Source organism: Mesoplodon densirostris, chromosome 14, assembly GCF_025265405.1.
Source record: "Mesoplodon densirostris isolate mMesDen1 chromosome 14, mMesDen1 primary haplotype, whole genome shotgun sequence".
Classification (NCBI taxonomy): Eukaryota; Metazoa; Chordata; class Mammalia; order Artiodactyla; family Ziphiidae; genus Mesoplodon; species Mesoplodon densirostris.
In genome coordinates, this window is record NC_082674.1 from 21,697,641 (window position 1) to 21,719,748 (window position 22,108).

Genomic DNA, 22,108 nt, shown 5'->3' on the forward strand with positions numbered 1-22,108 from the left:
CTACGGAGACCAGCTGGTACCTCCGTACTCGCTTCCGCTTCCGCTGTCGCAGAGCCACACGGGACGCGTAGTCCGTGGAAAGCAGAAGCCCCGAAAGCGTCCACAGCGTGACCAGGAAGTGATTGTGACGGAAGCAAGCGGGCGAGCCAATCGGGGATCAGATGAAAACTGGCCGGCAAGGAGGGCAGGTCAAACCGTGACCCTGGCTTTAGTCTTAAGGGTCGCCTGGCCGATCCTGACCCCTCCCTGGAGGAACAGGGAAATCGTTCCCCACCCTAGGAGGGGGTGAGGATGAGCCGCGACGCCAGGCCAGGCTGCCAGCGGCTCAGGGAGTTACCATAACCGACCCCCCTCTCCCTGAGTCTCGCACATCACAGGCAGGCAGGTAGGTGGGCAGGTGCGCGCCCGCGCGCGCACACACACCACACACACACCGCACACACACACACACACCACACACACCCACGCACCACACCACCCACACACAGGGAAGGGCTAGGTCGATGCTACTGGTGGGGACCAACTATGGAGCCAGGGCATCCTTGGTGGGTGGCCTGGACAGGATGGCAGCAGAGAAAAAAGGACACCATGGGCACGATTAGGTTTTGGCCTTTAGTCTGAAAAAGTGTTGACTGAAAGTGTACAACAGAGAGCGGGTACAAGCGGCTGGGGGCCATGGAGCCGCCAATAAAAAAGAATGTCCTTAAATAAAGTTCACAGAGTAAAAACCAGAACCACCAGTCCTTCCCTCCAACACAACAGAGCACAGGCACAGAACCGGTGATGAGCCCCAAGGAGCAAGGAGGCGGCTGGGGAGGACAGCAGAGGCTCCCAGGCTGCTGTGTGGAGGGAGAGCCCTCTTTGGAATGGGCTGAGCAAAGCCACCCAGCTCCCCCTGCACACCTCATAACCACTGCTAAGGCTAAAGAAAAAGACAAAACTCAGTCTCAGTCTGGAGGGCTCAGAAAACAGTCTAGGTGGGCAGGGGTCTGGACAACCGCTAGTCCCGCTTGGCCTTCTTCTTCTTGTCACTGTTGCCATTTTCTTCAGCCTCCTCAGTAGAGAGCACCTCCTCCAGTTTCCGCTTGCCACTCTCTGGCTGAAGTGCTGCTGTGTTTCGGGGCTTGAAGCAAATGATGATGCAGGTCATGTTGTCACATCCTGTACCGTCCCCAGAAGTGTCTGGTGCCAGGCACTGATCCAGCAGCTACAAAAGGGATGGGGTAGCTCAGCTTCAGGGTTTGAAAACCTTTCTGGGAACCTAAAGTCTCAAAGGGCTGGCCTTGCTGAGACAGGGTGGCAGAAGCGGGGGGAACGGGCAACAGGGGTCACAAAACAGGCCACTTGCTAGTGCATGAGGCATAAGGATAAGTCAGGGAAATGAGGGAAAGTGAAACTTTCTAGTCAGAGTTTAGTATCTGTCAGTAATTAGTGATACTCCCAGGCTCTGGTCTTAACTCAGGCCAAAAGAGAAAACCTTGGATACACAGACCAGACACCCTCTCTCCTCTACCCTGGGACTTACCTCTTCCACGATAGATGACAATAACCGAAGCTCCCCATTTTCATCACGCTGGCTGATCTTCGATTGAATAAAGTCTATAACTTCCTGGCTGCTCATCACATTCCTGGGGTCAAAAACAACAGTAAGAATCTTCTTTAGTCCCAGCAAGGCAGAGTAGAGGATAGAGGTCACAGATGGCTCAGGCCAACGTAAACACCCACAGAGATTTTTCTCAACTTTGCCTTAGGCTTGGGGGTCTTGACACCAAGCTGCTGCCTATCTAGGCTCTAATTCTAGAGCAGCCTGAGAAAAGGGGCTGACTACAGCCATTAAAAGGAAGATAAAGCAGCTCAGAGCCCTAGAAGAGAAGTAATGCTGCAGGGGAAAAAAGGGAATTTTAGGGTGTTCGCCAGTGCTTACCAGATGCCATCACAGGCAATGACCATGAATTCGTGATCGTCAGTGAGAGTCAGCACCTTGATGTCAGGAAGGGCCGAAATCATCTGTTCCTCAGGTGGCAAGTTCTTGTTTCTCTTGTAGAAGTGGTCTCCTGAAGTAAAGGAATGCATGGATGATGAGTAAGTAGTTTGAGCACTTCGCACAGATTTGTGTTTGAGGCCAGTCAAACCCTGCCATTTATTTCCCTTCTTTACAAAGTTCCATAATCTAGTGGAATGGAGAAGTGAGTTCTACTTTTTCTGGTTTCAGCCCTGTCTTTGGGTTACTGAACCTTAGGTCAGTCACTAACCTGTTTTTCCATCATCTAGAAATGATACCTATTTTACCTGTTTCATAGAGATGATTAAGGGACATAGGTAGTAGATACAAAAATACTTGGAAAGATAAAAAGGCCATGAAGATAAAAGTTTGCTATAGGTAGTCTGGAACAGAGAACAAGACCCCAGAAGTTTTTCCCATAGTTTCTTGGCCCTTACCAATGGCTCTGGAGAGGTTGAGGCCACCATTGACTCGCCCATCCATGGTGACCTTGCCACCAGCATTCTTGATGCGTGCTAGCTCCACTTCATCCTCTGGTTTGTGGTCATAGGACATGTCTAAAGCTTTGCCAGCCTCAGACACCACACAGCGGGAGTCTCCTGCATTGGCTACAATCAACTGCTTCCCTCGTATCAGAGCCACCACCGCTGTTGTACCACTGTCAGAGCCAGGCTTAAAAGGAAGAAAGGGACCATCATGGGAGCTTCTGGACACCAGCTCTAATCATTCCCCTATGTCTTCTCATCTCACTAGGACCACCAAGAGCACTTTAACAGACAGGAGGAGCATAGCTTTAATCTTTCCAGATAGAGCATGCTCTCCCCCTTTTCTGAGATAATTCTACCCAAAAGGCCTAATTCCCCTTGCAGAGTAAATCCCTCCATGACCATGACTTCAGTGCTAAGATAGGAAGGGGACCCTTCTCCCAAAATCAAAATCAGAGAATTCACACTTGGCCTCTTGGCTTTCCAGACTCATTGCCCTCCTTTCCCCACACACCTCCTCTTTGCCTTCCATCCCAGGCACCATCATCTCCTCTTCTTCTTCCTCATCCTCTTCAGCCTCCTCAGTGTCATCCTCGTCTTCCTCATTCTCTGCCTCTTCACTGCTGTAGCCATCTTCTTCCTCACTGCATTCCTGCCAGAGGGACAATCCCAGGCTACTGAGACTGAGATGACCTCCTTGCCCCCTCCCCTCAACTCACGCTCAGAACCAAGAGGCCCTGACTGAACATAGATCCTTAAACACTGAAAGATGCAAATATATGATCATGATGGAAAAATGTGGAGGACGGGAGAGAGGACTAGGATGGATATAACTAATATCCTGAACTAGGTTCAGCGGTCACTAGCAGGAAACCTCGGGGAAGGCCAGAGCTGCTAGCCAAAAGCACCTTCCAGGCAACATGACCAGAAAATAAGTTGCCCAGAAAAAGAAACACCCAAATATCCAAAGTAACAACCACCAACTTCTTGTTCTCTCTCTAGGAGACAGAGTCTGAAAGGCCAGAACTAGATCTGTTTGTTATAATGTCAACAAAGAGGTTAAGAGGGCTAATGGTACCCATGTTGGTGGAGATAATGAATTTTTAAAAAGCTTAGACTGTAGTTGGGGGATGATGTCAAAATAGGAGACAGAAAAGAGTAGAAAGCTATGCACGGCGACCAAGCAGGCCCTCTCTACAACTTCAACGTCTATCTGCCCCCACTGGGCCCTTACCTCGCTGTCTTCCTCCTCCTCCTCCGCCTCATCTGACTCATCCTCACTGTCCTCAAAGAACTTGGACTTAGCAACTCGAGGCAGCTTGTCGGAGGCTGAAGAGCAAGAAGGCCCAGCCTCACCAGTGGGAGTGCCAGGCTCCCCACCTTGGCCTGCCTCAGTCCCACATTCCGAGTTGGAGGAAAGGCCCGTGTGAGCCTTGGCTGTGGGGCCATTTTCCTCTGAAGCAGTTTCCCTAGATGGGTCCCCAGGTCCTGCCTCCCCGTTGAGGCCCTGGGACCCTGGTTCCTCGCCTGTCCCGGCTCCAGATTTGCTGTGGGGAGCACCCTTGTGACAGTTCTGCCCGTAGCGTGTCAGCAGCTCTTCAATAGTCATGGCAGCCTCTTCGTGCAGCAGTGCAGCCTCCTCATTGTCCACTGCAGGGGAGAGGCGAAATCAGCACCCCATGCCAGGCTCCTCAGGGCACCAGTCCCTCACTACCTCCACAGCCCTTGCAACCTGCGTTCCAACTTCCCCACCACCTCCCACTCCTAAGGCTCTTCTCACTTATCAAATCTCAGAAGAATAGCCCTTTGCTCCCTTTTCCTCAAGTAACATCAGCCTCCAGAGACTTCCTCTGGTCTTTGTCTTGCACTCCCTTCTTAGTCAAAGGAATACTAGTTACTATATGTGTTCCCTGTCACCTCTCATTTTTTATTGGTAAGTTGGAAACCCTAATCTGGCTGAGGACCCAGAAAGTCCACAATGCTACTAGTCCAGGCCTAGGGCTCAGGCTTAATGACTGGCTGTTATGGCTAAAGGCAGCTCCAGTCTTAAAAAAAAGATCACATAAACATTAAAATGAACCAGAAAGACCCAATCGCAATGACAAAAGATGACGTATATAAAAATGCTTACAACTACAACACTATGAACTCAACAAAGGTTAATCCTCTCTCTCCTTTTCATAACCACCTGTAGTACAGGAGATTCTTTAACATAAGCATCTCCCAGGTCCCTAGGAAGCCATCTTTCAGAATTGACACACAACTAATATGTATTAAAGAACAGTTCTTTAATATGCCGATTTCCTCTCAAACAAAAGATGCCACACTCACCATCATCTTCATCAGCTACTTTTTCTTTTTCATCCTCATCCTCAGTGGGTCGCCCTGCAATCTGCGCCAGCTCCTTAATGACTTCCTCAGTGGTCAGTTTGGCATCGATAGCCAGGAAGGCATCTTCCAAAGCCTGAATATAATCAAACTAGTATGAGGCAAATGTAGGAAGAAGTACGCGGGTACAAAATGAACTGCCTATACACAAGCCTGGGCACGAGGATGAGATGCAAATTAGAGTGTGATCCACCAAGCTGTGAGATACTCACAGACAAATAAAAAACAGTTTAGAGACTTAGGAATCAATAAGGTAGCTCTAAAAGGATCAAGTGGGAATAAGCTCATTTTAGGTACAGAATTCTTTAAAAAATACAGTAAGAAGAAGTTGGGTGGCAATGAAAAAGGTAAAGCCAAGGACTGGAAAAAAAAGGGAAAGTCTGCAGAAATGGAGAATGAACAGTGTGGGAAGACAGACCTTCTGTAGCTTGCCTTCTTTGTAGGCCTTCTGATCTTTGATGATATCAGGAAGATATTTGGCACAGTACAAGGCAACTTCCTCCCCTAGAACAAAGGTAAAGTCACCCAGAGCATAGCTTCACACACACAGAAAGTGATATAATATCAGCACACCATTCTAAAGTGAATCCCAAGGATTGAGGAGATGACTATCTTAGCACAACTGAAACCTATTTAAAAGACAATGTTTTGGGAAGTTCTGACCAAGAAAATGGATTTCACCATCACCTCTGTCAGGGCTATATTAATATATCCCATGTCTTTTCTCGCCTGTATACTTAGTTTTCAGTGAAAAAGAGATAAATGCTAATGTAGGAAGAGGCTTCTTGGATTAAAACAAGGCCTGGTGAGATTAAGAACCAATACACTATCCTCCTGGGAAGGAAGAATGGCAGAATAGAGAAAAACAGCACTAGGCAGGAAATCTTATCTGAGGACCAGAACCCTGGAAAGTAAAAGAACGAAGGACCTGGAAGTGGGGTCCTAGAATGTTACCATATGATCTGCTAAAGTTACCTCCATGTCCATCGTAGACAGAAAACATAGCTGTCTCACTGTCCAGCTCAGGAATACAGTTGTGAGCATCCTAGGAAAAAGAGCATAATCAGCATTTCTTACGGTCAAAGGGTATTCTTCCTTGTGCACCTCAGGTCATTAAGGATTGCCTTCACACCTTAACCTCACTAACCCTTCCCTGGCTGACCTACATGGCCTAGAAATAAGAAAGGAAGATGGGATGATAAATAAGAACAGTACACAGGAGGGAGGAAGGAAGGGAGGGGGAAAAAGGAAAGGAAGGAGGGAGGGAAGAAGGGAAAGAGATGAATCAGGTCACTACCTCTGCAGTCTAGCAGCCTCAGCCTAGGAGATCTCAGTACAGATGGCAGAATGTTTGGCTGTTGGAACTCTAGACCTGACCCTTTTGGATCTGTGGCAACTATGGGAAGAACCAGAATAAAGGATCTTTAAAGTCACTTCCAGGCCCATTCTATGAATCAGTGAACTTAAAGGAAGAAAATGTTAGGGAAGATAGCAAAAAGCGACTTGAGGGCATTACTGACCTAAAAAGTTTCTAGGAGAATCCTAAGACAGCCTGAGTGAAAGCACTAGAAATTGGTAAAGCTAGATACACTTACTACTCCCCACCTCCCAAAAACCACCATCTAAACAAATTACTCCCCTTTTCTCTTAAAGTTTAACTCACTTAAGAAGTTACCCCCAAGGCTAGGCAGAGGATATATTTACAAAAGAATAACTATTATTTTCAACAAATAGTTATTAAACTACACTGTGTGTAGTACTTGTTAACTGGAATTTACAATGCCCCATTAAATCAGCCGTCCCATCTCCTATCCCCAGCTGGAACTGAGATACCATTTAACTCTGAAGGCATAGCACACCTGAAGAGAAATTTGCAATGGTCCTGCTACACGAACATTTTATTTGGGAGGCTGGGCTTGATCAAATTCTTCTATTAATAAAACTGCCACCCAAACTAATATTACTGGCTAAGCCAAAGTTCAGGCAAGACTGTCAGACCTAGATAAAAGGGTACCGCCGCTTACCCTGCCCCATCTTGGAAAACAACCCAACCTTCCTTTCAGGTATTCTCTACAGACAAAAAGGATTTAAATAGCTATTTACTTTTTTTTTTTTTTTTTTTTTTTTTTTTGTAGTACGCGGGCCTCTCACTGTTGTGGCCTCTCCCGTTGTGGTGCACAGGCTCCGGACGCACAGGCTCAGCGGCCATGGCTCACGGGCCCAGCGGCTCCGCGGCATGTGGGATCTTCCGGGCCGGGGCACGAACCCGTGTCCCCTGCATCAGCAGGCAGACTCTCAACCACTGCGCCACCAGGGAAGCCCCTAGCTATTTACTTTGATTAGTTAGTAAAGTTAATAGTTCTCCTTTCTCTTTCAGGTATTAGTATTTTAAAATTTCTAATTATATTCATAGTCAGGAGACCTGAGTGTAGTAGTTCTGTTGTCACTAAAGTAAGACTATTCCTTCATTATACAAGTCTAGAATATAAAACTTAGGGGGCTTCCCTGGTAGTGCAGTAGCTGAGAATCTGCCTGCCAAGGCAGGGGACACGGGTTTGATCCCTGGGCCGGGAAGATTCCACATGCCGCAGAGCAACTAAGCCCGTGCACCACAACTACTGAGACTGTGTGCCGCAACTACTGAAGCCCACACACCTAGAGACCGTGCTCTGCAACAAGAGAAGCCACCACAATGAGAAGCACCGTGCACCGCAACTATAGAGAGCCCACGTGCAGCAAAGAAGACCCAACTCAGCCAAAAATAAATGTAAAAAAAGGGGCTTCCGTGGTGGCGCAGTGGTTGAGAGTCTGCCTGCCAATGCAGGGGACACGGGTTTGAGCCCTGGTCTGGGAGGATCCCAAATGCCGCGGAGCAACTGGGCCCGTGAGCCACAACTACTGAGCCTGCGCGTCTGGAGCCTGTGCTCCGCAACAAGAGAGGCCGCGACAGTGAGAGGCCCGTGCACCGCGATGAAGAGTGGCCCCCGCTCGTTGCAACTAGAGAAAACCCTCGCACAGAAACGAAGACCCAACACAGCCAAAAACAACAACAACAACAACAACAACAAAAAACTCACTTAAAAAAAAAACAACCCCCCCCAAAAAAACTTAGGGTTTTAAAGTAGGGAAGGAGAGCACTGAAAAGGAGCTACTCTTTCTTGTATTTCCCTCTGATTGTCTCCAGGAGAAAGTGCCCCAGAAGCTAATGGGCGTCCACAGAAGGCCTCTGATGGCCTATCTATGGTCACTGACACAACTGCCTCTTAGCCTCACCCCCAGGATCTATGTGTTCTGGGTGCTCAGGATATATCAGTGAACAAAATAAAGACCCACACTTCATAAAACACTTATATTCTAGTGAGGGATATAGACAACAAACACAATAAATAGGTAAATCATATAGAATGATGGCGTAATTCACATAGAAAGATGGTAGTGCTGTGAAATAAAGAAGAAGTGAGATGGGATGGGTTGGATGACAAAGGCAGTGAGAGAATCGGCATGGGACACAGTAGAGCACAGGTATGCTAAACCCATAAGAAACTGTACCTCAGCTGTCACTACCTTGGTCATGCTGTGAGTGTCTGATTAGTTTCAGCAAAACAGTTTTGTCACATTTATGTTGATTTTAATTCTGTTGATTTTGTAGTTTGGTTTGTTGGCATGTAATTTATGTCCAGTTCTATGTTTGTACACATATAAGTAACATTACATTAAAATTATTTTAGTGAATACTGGAGATCCACAAATATTGCTTTCCTTAAAAAAAAAAACAAACAAAAAAAATCCATGGAAGATCTCCAAGATATTTTGTTAAATAAAACAAAGTGCATAATGATATATTTAGTACGCTGCTTTCTGTATAGGAGGGAGCATAGGAATAGACATTTGTCTTCTCATACTTTAATACTACAAGGACACTCAGAAAACTAATACAAGTAAACTGTGGGAGGGCATGAGGGTGCAGACAGACTGACGGGAGCAAGACTTAACCATGGGAATGTTTAGCTTTTTCAAAAGTAAATGAAATGTCTTTTTAAAAAGACTCAATATATGCTAAAATTTGAGAGGCTGGTCCAACTAATTTCACTCTTTTGGTAGACGAGAGAGGAGCACTCTTCCTGTCCACTGCTTCCCAGTGGACAAGAGAATCAACTGGTCTTTCTCTGTCCTGCAACGTACTCTAAATCACAGCTGTATCATCTTTTTTTTTTTTTTTTTTTTTCTTTCTTTTTGCGGTATGCGGGCCTCTCACTGTTGTGGCCTCTCCCGTTGCGGAGCACAGGCTCCGGATGCACAGGCCCAGCGGCCATGGCTCACGGGCCCAGCCGCTCTGCGGCATATGGGATCCTCCCAGATCGGGGCACGAACCCATATCCCCTGCATCGGCAGGCGGACTCTCAACCACTGCGCCACCAGGGAGGCCCTGTATCATCTTTTTTTAAAAAATAGATCTTTACTGGAGTATAATTGCTTCACAATACTGTGTTAGTTTCTTTTGCACAACAAAGTGAATCAGCCATATGCATACACATGTCCCCATATCCTCTCTCTCTTGCATATCCCTCCCACCCTCCCTATCCCACCCCTCTAGGTCATCACAAAGCACCGAGCCAATCCCCCTGTGCTATGCTGCTCCTTCCCACCAGCCAACTATTTTACATTCGGTAGTGTATATATGTCGATGACACTCTCACTTCGCCCCAGCTTCCCCCTCCCACCCCATGTTCCCAAGTCCATTCTCTATGTCCACCTCTTTATTCCTGCCCTGTAACTAGGTTCATCAGTACCGTTTTTTTGTTTTGTTTTGTTTTAGATTCCATATATATGCGTTAGCACACGGTATTTGTCTTTCTCTTTCTGACTTACTTCACTCTGTATGACAGACTCTAGGTCCATCCACCTCACTACAAATAACTCAATTTCGTTTCTTTTTATGGCTGAGTAACATTCCATTGTATATATGTGCCACATCTTCTTTATCCATTCATCTGTTGATGGATGTTTAGGTTGGTGTACTATCTCTTTTGAACCCACACCTCTATTTAAAAAAATCTTTTTGACTTCTCATCTGTTCCTCACAAGATCATGTGACTTTGAAGCAGATCTAGCAACAGTGAACACAGGAAAAAATATTTAACCTCAATAGTAATCAAAGAAATGAACATTAAAAAAACAAGGAATTATCATTTTGTGCAAATTAGAATGATGAAAAAGATTAATAGTATCCAGTAATAATAAGAGTGAAGATGAAAACATTCTCATGTACTCTGATCAAACAGGAATATAAATTACTCATTTTCCTGGAGGGCAATTTGGTAATATGTACCACAATGTGCATGTCTTTTGATCTAGTAATTTGACTTTTAAAAGTTTATTTTATGGGACTACTGACACAAGGAAACAAAGATATGAAGAATGTTCATTACAGCATTATTTACAATAAAAAACAATTATAACCACCTAAATTTCCATGAATAGATTAGATGACAAACAGTACATCCCTCCAATGGAATACATGCAGCTGTTAGAAATGATGAATATGTATTCATTTAGAAATGAGTTCACAATATATTGTGATAAAAAGCAAAAAATAAAGTATCTATGTATATGTTAGAAGTCTTTAAGATCACACATCAAACTTAGTGGAGGGTGAAATCTGAGTAATAATTATATCCTACTCTTCAAGATTTTTATTTTTATACAGTTAGCCATATCGTTCCATTCTGAATAATGACCACAACAAAAGAAACCTATGGTTGCCCTTAAGCTGCCAAGCTACCATATACTGTGTGATCTCTGGTCAGCTATCTATTGGTGTGCCTCAATTTTACCCTCTATAGTATGGAATAAGAATATCTACATTACTCATATCATCACAGGACTATCATGATGATGATGTAAAACATGTAAAAATTCTTTGTATACTGGAACGTAATATATAAGTATATATATTCTGCTCTGAAATTTAGTTTTCTCTATCACATTTGTCTTCTCTATCCTTTTTCTCAAAGAGGAATGCCCACAATAAAGACTCATCTTATGCCTTGAGGTCTCAGTTCCTAGAACCACTCCACATTACCTTCTCCTCAACTTCTTGGTGAGGTGTTGGATCTATATCACTTGGAACTGCTCTACCTTCTCTAAGCACTTCAATTTCCCCCTTATATCTTCAATCATAGCTTCCATACCTTTACCTTTGTCTGTCTCTGTCCTTTTCTGAGTCAGAGCTAAGTACTGCATATTTCAACTCTGTCTCTTAGCAATCTAGAAAAACTCATCCAACCTTGTATAACCCGAGCAAAAGCTTTCTTCACACTTGAATCAGAGCCACTAAGTATTGCCAGTCATAAAATGTCATGAAATCATGTTGATTGTGGTGACTACTTCCATTTAGCACTTTTTTCTCTATTCTGCATTGACTCTTAAATATATTAACCACAGTCAGGCACAAACCTTTCCCACATTATCCAAGGTCTCAATGTTATTTTCCTTTCACTCATAGCAGATGAGCTAACCTCTTACTTTACTTAGATCAAGGTCTTATTTCAAGATCTACCTCATCTTCCCTATTCTAACTCAAAATTTCTCCATAGCTGTATCTAACATCTCCTTCACTTCTGCCTCAGAAGCAATATTTCTCCTCTATCGTTTTAAAATAAATTTATTTATTTATTTTTGGCTACGTTAGGTCCTCGTTGCTGTGCTCAGGCTTTCTCCAGTTGTGTCAAGTGGGCTGCTCACTGCGGTGGCTTCTCTTGCTGCGGAGCACTGGCTCTATGTGTGCAGGCTTCAGGAGCTGTGGCACATGGGCTCAGTAGTTGTGGCTCACGAGCTCTAGAGTGCAGGATCAGTAGTTGTGGCACATGGGCTTAGCTGCTCCGTGGCATGTGGGATCTTCCTGGCTCAGGGTTTGAACCTGTGTCCCCTGCATTGGCAGGCGGGTTCTTAACCACTGCGCCACCAGGGAAGTCCCTCTCCTCTCTTTCTAGATTAACATTTCCTCTTAAACTCAAACCCTTCTCCTTCAAGATCATACTTCAAGAAGCAGGCAATCACTATAACAGCAATCCAAATAGCCATTTTGCAGGCTTCATTCTCCCCAACGGCTGTATGTAATTAAATAGTACAAACCATGTCAGCTTTCTCGAAAGTTCTCTTGGGTTCTGTGAAGAACTGTAGTTCTATACCTCCAATTGCCTGTTTCTACAGGATATCCCTTCTCCACCTCAAGCTTAATATATGTAAACAGGAACTTAGCAGTCCCCCCAAAAATCAGAGCTTCCCCTACATGTCTTATTTCTGTCAATGGAATCTTAACTCTCCTAGCAACACCTAATATCAGTCCCGCTTGACTTCCTGGCTGTCTTCCACCAACCATTACTGAGTCCTGCTGACTTTTCCCTCATAATTGTGATCCTGGATTACTTTATTCTTAATGGTATTTTAACTCCTCTCCTGTCTCTAGTCTCTGCCCCCTGTAATCCAGCCTACATACATCCAGCTGCCAGATTAATCTCCCTAATATAACATTTTATTGCTAGGCCCTTCAATGGACTCTACTGCATTAGATTAATTCCATACAAGTTACTGGCAATTTAAGGCACTCAGTAATCATTCCTATCCATCTCCATAACCTAACCTCTTTAACTCATACCATTCCCCAAAAGAAACTACTCCTGACACTCTTGATAGTGAATACCCTACCCCAGCAAAGTAGTAAGCATGCCCTGCTTCAGTCTTTCCTCCTATCCTTTCTTCTAATACTTTTCTTCTCCCACTTTCCTCCTCCCCATTTGTTACCATTTATACTCTTTCCTAAAGGTCCAGTTAGTCTCACCACCTCCAAGAGATCTTTCTTCATCACACCAATACTCTGTGATCATTCCCCACCCGAGCTCTTTCAATATTTATTGCTTCTACCAATAATTTGGCATTCAGCATATGCTATCTTGTATTGTTATCCAACATTCCATAGGGGAAAAGGGAGTCCTAGGTCCAAAACAGCATGAAAACAGACTGTCTTAAATTTCTTTACAGCGCTGGGGCCTAACAGTATGTTCTGTAACACAGCAGGATGTTTGCTTATGATGGTGAGTTCCCAGCTGCCTCAGAACAAATATCTTAGGGATACCTCCTCCTTCATTTACTACCCAAAACCTAAAGTTGTATCATAACACAATAACCACTGAGATGGTAAGAAAGAAATGATGCAGTGACACAGATCACCTGAATGAAGGCTCTTAGGTCTTGCTTTACTAAATTATATATCACACAGCCCCTTCTGACCTTCTAGACACCAGTGGATCTGCTATTAATAAAGACCTGGTTATCTTTCCTGATGTCAATTTCCTAAGGTTACAAATACATCCACAAAGGCTCCTGTGTCACTTGATCAACCACTTAGGTTTATGATACTTAAATTTACCTAAATCTTTGCAATTCAAGATAAAACTTTTGAAGGTGGTTGGAAAGGGAACTACATTTTTAGTTTTAAAAAGTCACGTATTACTGTCTGACTTTTAAAATTATATGCATGTATTACCACTGTGCTATAGACTGAATGTTTTGTGTCTCCCGAACATTCCTATGTTGAAACTTCATGGCCAAAGTGATGGTATTTGGAGGTAGGGCCTTTGGGGGTAATTAAGTCACGACAGATGAGCCCTCATGAATGAAATCAGTGCCCTTATAAAAGACCCCAGAGAGGTCCTCTGCCTTGTGAGGACACAGCTAAAACACAGCCACTATGAACCAAGAAGTGGGCCCTCTCCAGACACCTTGATCTTAAGCTTCCCATTAGGGTCTCAAAGAGATATTTACACACCCATGTTCATAGCAGCTTTGTTCACAAGAGCCAAAAAGTAGAAAAACCCATGTGTTCATCAACAGATGAATGGATAAACAAAATGTGATATATACATACAAAGGAACATCATTAAGCCTTAAAAAGAAAGGAAATTCTGACACATGCTATAACATGGATGAACGCTGAGGACATTATGCTATGTGAAATAAGCCAGTCATAAAGACAAATCTGTCTTTATATGAGGTACCCAGAGTAGTCAAATTCAGAGACAGAAAGTAGAACAGTGGTTGTCAGGGGCTGGGGGAAGGGGGAATGGGGAGTGGTTTAATAGGTATAGAGTTTCAGTTTTGCAAGATGAAAAGAATTCTGGAGACTGGTTGCACAACAATGTGAATTTACTTAATGCTACTGAACTGTACGTTTTAAATGGTTAAGATGGTAAATTTTATGTTATGTGTATTTTACCAAACAAACAAACTTCCTACAAAGAAAAGCCCAGTCTCAGATGGCATCACTGGTGAGTTCTACCAAATATTTAAAGACTAATTAATAGCAATTCTTCACAAATTCTTCCAAAATACAGAAGACGGGGTAACACTTACCAACTCATTCTATGAATCCAGTATTATCCTGATACCAAAACGAGACAGACATCACAAGAAAACTATAGACTTAATATCATTAAGATAGTAATACTCATCAATATATCTACAAATTCAGAACAATTCCTATCAAAATCCCAGACGCCTTTTGTACTGAAACTGACAAGCTGATCCTAAAGTTCATATGGAAATACAAGGGACCCAGAAAAGAAGAAACAAGAAAAGGAACAAAGCTGGAAGACTCGTACTTCCCAACTTCAAAACCACAAAGCTATAGTAACCCAAGACAGTGTGGTACATAGATCAATGGAATGGAATTAAGAGTCCAGAAATAAACCCTCATATTTATGGTCAATTGACCTTAAACAATGATGCCAAGATAATTCAGACAGGGAAAAGAATACGCTTCTTAACAAATGATGGGGACTTCCCTGGTGGTTCAGTGGTTACGAATCTGCCTTCCAATGAAGGGGATGCAGGTTCGATCCCTGGTCAGGGAACTAAGATCCCACATGCCACGGGGCAACTAAGCCCTGAGCTGCAACGCCCTTGCGCTCTAGAGCCCATGCGCCACAACTAAAGAGAAGCCCGCATGCTGCAACGAAGATCCTGCGTGCCGCAACTAAGACCCAATGCAGCCAAATAAATAAATAAATACCTAAAAAAACAAAAACAAACGACACTGGAACAAACACATATCCAGATATAAAAGTTTGAACTTGGACCCCTTCTTTACGCCATACACAAAAATTAACTCAAAATGAATCACAGACCTAAATGTAAGAGCCAAAACTATAAAACTCTTAACAGATAAACTGGACTTCATCAAAATTAATAACTTTTGTGCTTCAAAGGACACCAACAGGGGCTTCCCTGGCAGTCCAGTGGTTAAGACTCTGCACTTCTACTGCAGGGGAGCACAGGTTCGATCCCTGGTTGGGGAACTAAGATCCTCCATGCCCACATGCTGCTCGGCATGGCCAAAAAAAAAAAGGACAAAGGATCTGAACAGCCATTTCTCCAAGAGTACAGAAACGGCCAATAAACACAAGGAAAAATGCTCAAACATCATTAGCCATCACGGAAATACAAGAAAACCACAATGAAACACCATTTCACACCCACCAGAATGGCTACAATTGGAGGAAAAAAAAAAAGATAACAGGTGTAGGGAGGAGGTAAAGAAACTGACACCCTCATATACTGCTGGTAGAAATGTAAAATGGCGCAACCACTTTGGAAAATAGTTAGGCAGTTCCTCAAAATGTTAAACGTGCAGTTACTATATGACCCAGCAATTCTACTCCTAGGAATATACTCAAGAGAAATAAAACTTATTTCCACACAAAAATTTGAACATGAATATTCATAGCACCATTATTCATAATAGCCAAAACGTGGAAATCCAAACCACCATCAACTGATGGATGAATAAACAAAATGTGCATACAATGGAAGATTATTCAGCCATAAAAAGGAATGACGTACTGATTGATTCATGATACAACCTGGATGACCCTTAAAAATGTTGTTTAGGGGCTTCCCTGGCGGTGCAGTGGTTAAGAATCCACCTGTCAATGCAGGGGACATGGGTTCGAGCCCTGGTCCAGGAAGATCCCACATGCCACGGAGCAACTAAGCCCATGTGCCACAACTACTGAGCCTGTGCTCTAGAGCCTGCGAGCCACAACTATTGAGCCTGCACGCCACAACTACTGAAGCCCGCGTGCCTAGAGTCCGTGCTCCGCAACAAGAGAAGCCACTGCAATGAGAAGCCTGTGCACTGCAATGAAGAGTAGCCCCAGCTCACCGCAACTAGAGAAAGCCGGCATGCAGCAACGAAGACCCAACGCAGCCAAAAATTAATAAATAAATAAATAAAATTAAAATATATATATATATTGTTTAGTAAAAAGCAACCAGACATAAAAGGTGACATATTTATATGAAATGTTCAGAATAAACAAATCCATAAGACATAATGTAAATTAGTGGTTGCCAGGGGTTAGAGGAGGGGGGATAGGGAGCGGACTAATAATGGCTACAAGATTTCTTTTTCGCGTGATGAAAATGTTCTAAAATTAATAGTGGTGATGGCTGCACAACTCTGTGAGTACATTAACTATTGAAATGTACACTTTAAATGGATATGGTACCTGAATTATATCTCGATACAGTTGTTTAAAAAGGGACCTGTATATACATTTTCAAGTACTATGCATGATTAAAAGTTGACACACTCCATCTCTGAGCTAGACTTAGAGGGAAACAGAAAACAACTCCACTGGAACTGGTACTCAGTTTACAGTGTGTCATTAAAAATCAGTGATGCTTTCAGTTCTAAAGATTTGTGCTTCCAGACAGCACAATTTTAATGGCAGCTAACGGTGGTAAGAACTACTGATCAGATCTGTCAAATTTCTACACTCAAATTCAAGCCCTTACCTCTCAAAGTATAATTCCAAGATGGTAACCCAATAGAGGGTCAGGGGTTCAGAAGCAGTATTAACTGCTAGGGGATTGGGCAACAGAAATAATGTAAAATATTCTTGAAATCTTGAGAAATAAGTTCTGACTTTAACTTACAGTTGCTTGAAAACTTATAAAGGAATAGTATAGTAGAAAACAATTTCTCCATATTAATGGACATACATTTGATATCATTTCATGCTAATTTTGAATTGTAAAGAATAGGAACTGCATGCTGATCAAAAAGAATGCCCTTTTATGAAAGTTGCTTAACTGTATCCTAGACAAAGGAATTCTGATCTGGTTCAGTAAGTAAAAAGTGCTTTAAGCTACAGATGAGACACTAATCTGAGGTACAAACAATAAATGCTCTTCTGCCTCAGATGCCCTCTCTCAAGTGGAACCCCACAGCATGCCTGTGGTATCTCATTTTGTATTTCCCCTATTAATATAATGATTGAAACTGTCATGCATGTATCTTTAAGAACTTTCTGCTCAACATTATCTACATTCAATTCTAGATGACCCTCTGTGACCACTAATAAGCCAGCTTCTATATGGCAATAAACAGCTAGCCTACTCAAATTTATACTCTAGGTATTGATGCTGCCTTTAAAAGGGACAAATATAAGATATATATATATAGATAGATATATATAGAGAGATATGCCTATATATATATATCCTAATTCCCCACAGGAAGCAATTTTGTCACTTCCAGAGAACCTCATAACCAAAAACTAAAAGTAGTCTAGTCTCTTTGAGACTACATCAACTAAAACTGTTTTCAGATTGGACTTCTCATTAGACATCAGAAACTCAGAGCCTTTCCATATATATTTCTCAGGCACCCTTCCACAACCTACCTGTTAACCCCCAAAATACATACCTCAACCAGCTTGAGGGTCCCTCCAAACCATGGAGAAGGAAGAAGGGAAGGGAACATCAACTGTGGTATTTTGATTACCCCTCCTCAAAACACCCTGGTTCCACAGGAAGAGGGGCTGGAGAGAGGCAGAAAGTATAAAATGCCAGCTATTGATAGTTGCCATTCTTGCCTCAAGAGAAGGGATAAAACAGTACTCTATAAGGCTGACTACACACCAGTCAGGATTTCAGTAACCTTTATAATGTGTATGGGTGTGATAAACTTACCTCAACTAAATCATTAGGACCAGGCAAATAAGGTCAATAGAATTAATAAACTGGTGAAATTCAGCCCTAAAGGTTAAGAGGGACAGGAGTACACTTTCTGAAAAGGTACGATTCACTCAAGAGGCTAGAAGTCAGTTCTTTTCTTGCCATAGCAAAGAAACTATGTTATACTTCAGGGAGAAAGGAAACAAAGCCAGAAGCAAAAGTATCAATGCAGCAGAACAGGATCCCAAACAGGACTTCAAGAAGATTTGATGGGGTATACTTAACTATTCAAACAAAGGGAAATTCAGAAACCGCATAATAAAATTTTAAAACCCTAAGTGGTTATCTCTCAGGAGGAAGATTAGGATCTAAGGAATAGTCTAGCAAGATCTCTACAAACCAAACAGCCCCTGATGAAAAGTTATGTTCTAATTACCAGAGGAGAAACCAAAAATAAAGGGAAATGCCCTGCAGAGAAGAAGCAAACAGTACAGAATCACTGGGCAAAAGACTTGGAAAATTGATTATCCAAGCAACTCAATTCATAAAGGAAACTAGAAAGAGTAACAAAGAAGTGGAACAACCACAGCAGAGAGGAAAGTGGAAAATATGGAATGAGAAACCCAAAGGAAAAGCCTTACTGTGACATGAGATAGTCACCTCAAATCTTACAATATTAACAGAAAATGGCATAGAACTGGAACCTCCAAATTACCAACTAACCCAAACCTCAGACTGACAATGAAACTACATCCAGATATTTCTATCAGCCAGACAATTACATTTACCAAGCACCCAGTAAACTCAATACTGTGCACCATAGAGAAATATAAATGCTTTATTTCAGGTTGACACAGATGAGAACAGTGTGTAGTACAAGGTCTTGAACAATTTTCATCCTACAGATTCTTTCCACCAAGGCACAAGTAACCTAATCTCTCTGGGCGTCGGTTTTTGAGCTGTAAAATGTGGTGAGATGAACTATATAGGATCCTCTCCATTCCTGAGATTTTAAGCATATGATAAAGTCTGCCGTGGGTATAAAATCTGAGTCTGAGAACAAACCATTTAAGTTTATACTGTCATTCCAGAGCTAACCACAGGGAGGAGTGAGGGATTTGAAGAAATTCCCAAGGGAGACTTTTGGCTGTTACCTGAAGCCCACCTAGTAGTGGATAAACCTTCGATCCCAGACATAATTAGAGCATTTCCCTGGCTCCTCTGCCTAGACCTCACAAAACTCTTCACAAAAACACGTCTTACACATGTCTTTCTTCCTTTCCCTCCTACCATAGTTTTCTCTGTTCTCCTTTGTAGTTTCACACCCATTTGCCCAACACTACTCCTTTTTATCCAGAATTTTTCCATTTTTCCCTTTTATCGATAGTAAATTTTTCTATAAAAAAATCATTCTTTGTAGGTTAAGAAAAAAAAAGTTGATGAAATGATTGAAAATCAAGGAAACTATAAGCTACAACAAGCACAGGCAAAATGACAATTACTAAGTTTTAGAGAAATTCCGAGTGGCAGAAAAACATCAGGCATAATTTTAAAAGAAATTATAGTGACTGACACAGTTCAAGGCTTCCAAAGGCCAAGAAAGGCCCTGAAAGAATACAAACGAGTGACAATTCTTGGAGGTCAAGTCAAACCTCTGAAATTAACATGTGGTGCCCAGGGCCAGGCATCTAGGTATTAAGATTTTGAAGCGGACCATTTGCCTGGCTTCCTTTCCTGTCAAACTCCTCTTCCAAAGACGCCTCACACATCACTTTTTTTTTTTAAGTACAGTCGTTCACATCTATCCGCCTCTCTCTAGCAAAAGTCAATGGATAAATAGTCCCTCTCTTCATCTTTACTCCCACATTAAACCTCACGCCGTTTACGAGCCTGGAGGGCTGGTTTGTCACGAGAGGATGGCGCGAAGGCACTGGGAGGTCGGTCAGTGGGCGGAAGGTGCCTCTCCCCACATGGCCGAGCCCTCGCCGCCAAGCTGGCCACCGTCACACGGTCTCCTAGCACCGGCAGCTCCCTCTCGGCCCCGGCCCCGCTCTCGCTGTCGCCCCCCAATTTGCCGCTGCGATCACAGGCTCTCGATTCGGACCCTTCCCCGGGGATGACCCCATCCCCCCCGGCTCCCTTTCTCCGTCAGGTTCCCGCCCTACATCCGTCAGCCTATGGGCCCCTCCCGCCTCACCTCCATGGACACGCGCCAGCCTTGCATGGCGGAGAAGCCGTAGGGCAGCGGCAGCCGCGAGGCGCCGACCCCGTCCCCGGAGCACTTCACCGTGTTGGGCTGGGAGAGGTAGGCACCCATGGCGGCGGCTAACCGGCGGCCTCAGGAGCAGGCGAACGGAGCGCGACCCGTGCCGGCGCCGGAGCCGGAGCCTCGGGTGCGCGCGTGGCAGGAGTGGGCCCGGCTGCGCGGCCGACGCAAGGTGCCGGTGAAAGGCGCGAGGCGGCCCAGGAGGCGGTAACGGGACCGGAGCAGAGAGGGAGCGGAAGCGGAAACGGCGCTGCTTCAGACCCCGCCCGGCCGGCGCGGCGCGGCGCGGCGCTGCGGGCAGTCATTTCCTTAGCAACTCGCCCCGCCCGCGGGGACAACGGCCCGCCCAACCGCCCTCCCGCGAGATTGGCGCGGCCACGCCCACCAACGGCCGCGGCCTCCTTGGGGCAGACCGGGAGGTTGTTCCTCGCCAGTATCTCTCCCGAACTGTGTCCCACTGTCCCCCGCCTCCGCTCCCCTACGCCGGCCTCTCGCGTTTTGTCTGAAGCTCTTTTGTGCGGGACCTGGCACTTCCGGTTCATCCTCCAGCGTGTCAGCTCACTCTCCACCGCGCCCTCAGACTCCCTCAAACCCCGCCCCGTACGGTTCAATTAAAGTTGACTAGTGTTCTGAGCGCAAGAAGTACCCTGGCCAGGCGTTGTGAGGCCTATGCGAGTAGGATGTGAGAGAGTCTTTCTGACAAGAGAAAATGAAGACCTCGATCTGTCACCCAGTCTATACTGGTCGAGAAGAAATCAAAGGAGAGTGGAAGAGCTGTTACTTGAGGTCCTCAGGATGCCCCAGGCGTGCGTTATACCAGGGGGAGAAGGGAATAATGTTACAAGGTTGCAGGGGTGAAGAATGAAAGTAAACTGCTTTGGTGAGGGTTTTTGAGGAAACTATCTGGCCTCGTTGGAAATTGATTTTAAGTGGTAATATTAGATAGGATAGAGATGGTCGCAAGCGCCAAAATGGGTGACTTGGACTTCACTGCTGTCCTGGTGTAGCACTTGGGGATTGTTGGTCTAGTCTTCGTGTACAGTGTAGATTGGAGGGAGAGTCTGGAAACTAACTGGTTAAAGGGCTCTTAATCTAAGCATGGGACGAGAAGGGCAGGGACTAAGGTGGGTGGCAATGGGAATAGAGATAAAGGAACAAATTAGACGATAAGAAATGGACAGGATTTAGTAACATTGGATTCAGGAGGTGGAAGAGAAAGGGAAAATTCTCAAAGGATAAGCAGATTAATTCTTTTAAAATACAAAGATCATGGCTTCCTCCTACTCTTCAGTTAGTCCAAATTCCTTAACATAGTTTACCAGACCCTTCATGCTTGAAAAGCTTCTTCCATGTCTCTCCCATTCCTCTCCATTTCCACTACCCAGTGCTTCAGCAATATGTCTTTGGGTTCCTCCATGCTTTCTCTTCCTATGCTTTCACGCATGGAACATACCTCCTCACCCACCCACCCTCATCATTACTACCTTCCGGAAGTCTTCTAATATCCCTACAAGGTTTGGGTCCCCACTGTCTTTCCTGACAGACTATAAGCCTTTAGGAAGTCAGAAACTCTGTCAAACTTACTGTTGTATACCCCAGCATCCCTAGCACAATTCTTTTTTTTTTTTTTTTTTTTGCGGTATGCGGGCCTCTCACTGTTGTGGCCTCCCCCGTTGCGGAGCACAGGCTCTGGACATGCAGGCCCAGCGGCCATGGCTCACGGGCCCAGCCGCTCCACAGCATGTGGGATCTTCCCGGACCGGGGCACGAACCCATGTCCCCTGCATCGGCAGGCGGACTCTCAACCACTGCGCCACCAGGGAAGCCCCCTAGCACAATTCTTATCTGTGCTTAATAGTATTTAAATACTTGTTGAATGAATGAATATCACCAAGGTTTTGACTCTGAATGACAAAAATTGGCAGAGCCGGTAACAGAAAATGGTGT

The 22,108-nt window shown here is 44.3% G+C and overlaps 1 protein-coding gene across 1 annotated transcript; it reads right to left on the bottom strand.

Annotated features, from left to right (window-relative positions):
• Window positions 1-593: 593 nt before the first annotated feature.
• PPM1G (protein phosphatase, Mg2+/Mn2+ dependent 1G) lies at window positions 594-20,413 on the bottom strand. The gene is made up of 10 exons (XM_060117758.1): window positions 20,093-20,413; window positions 5,851-5,920; window positions 5,294-5,379; window positions 4,819-4,951; window positions 3,722-4,137; window positions 3,002-3,139; window positions 2,440-2,674; window positions 1,925-2,054; window positions 1,526-1,628; window positions 594-1,207 (listed from the first exon to the last, which is right to left on the bottom strand). The coding sequence occupies exons 1-10, from the start codon at window positions 20,210-20,212 to the stop codon at window positions 1,001-1,003; spliced, it is 1,638 nt and encodes a 545-aa protein (XP_059973741.1). The 5' UTR covers window positions 20,213-20,413; the 3' UTR covers window positions 594-1,000.
• Between the last annotated feature and the right edge of the window lie 1,695 nt (window positions 20,414-22,108).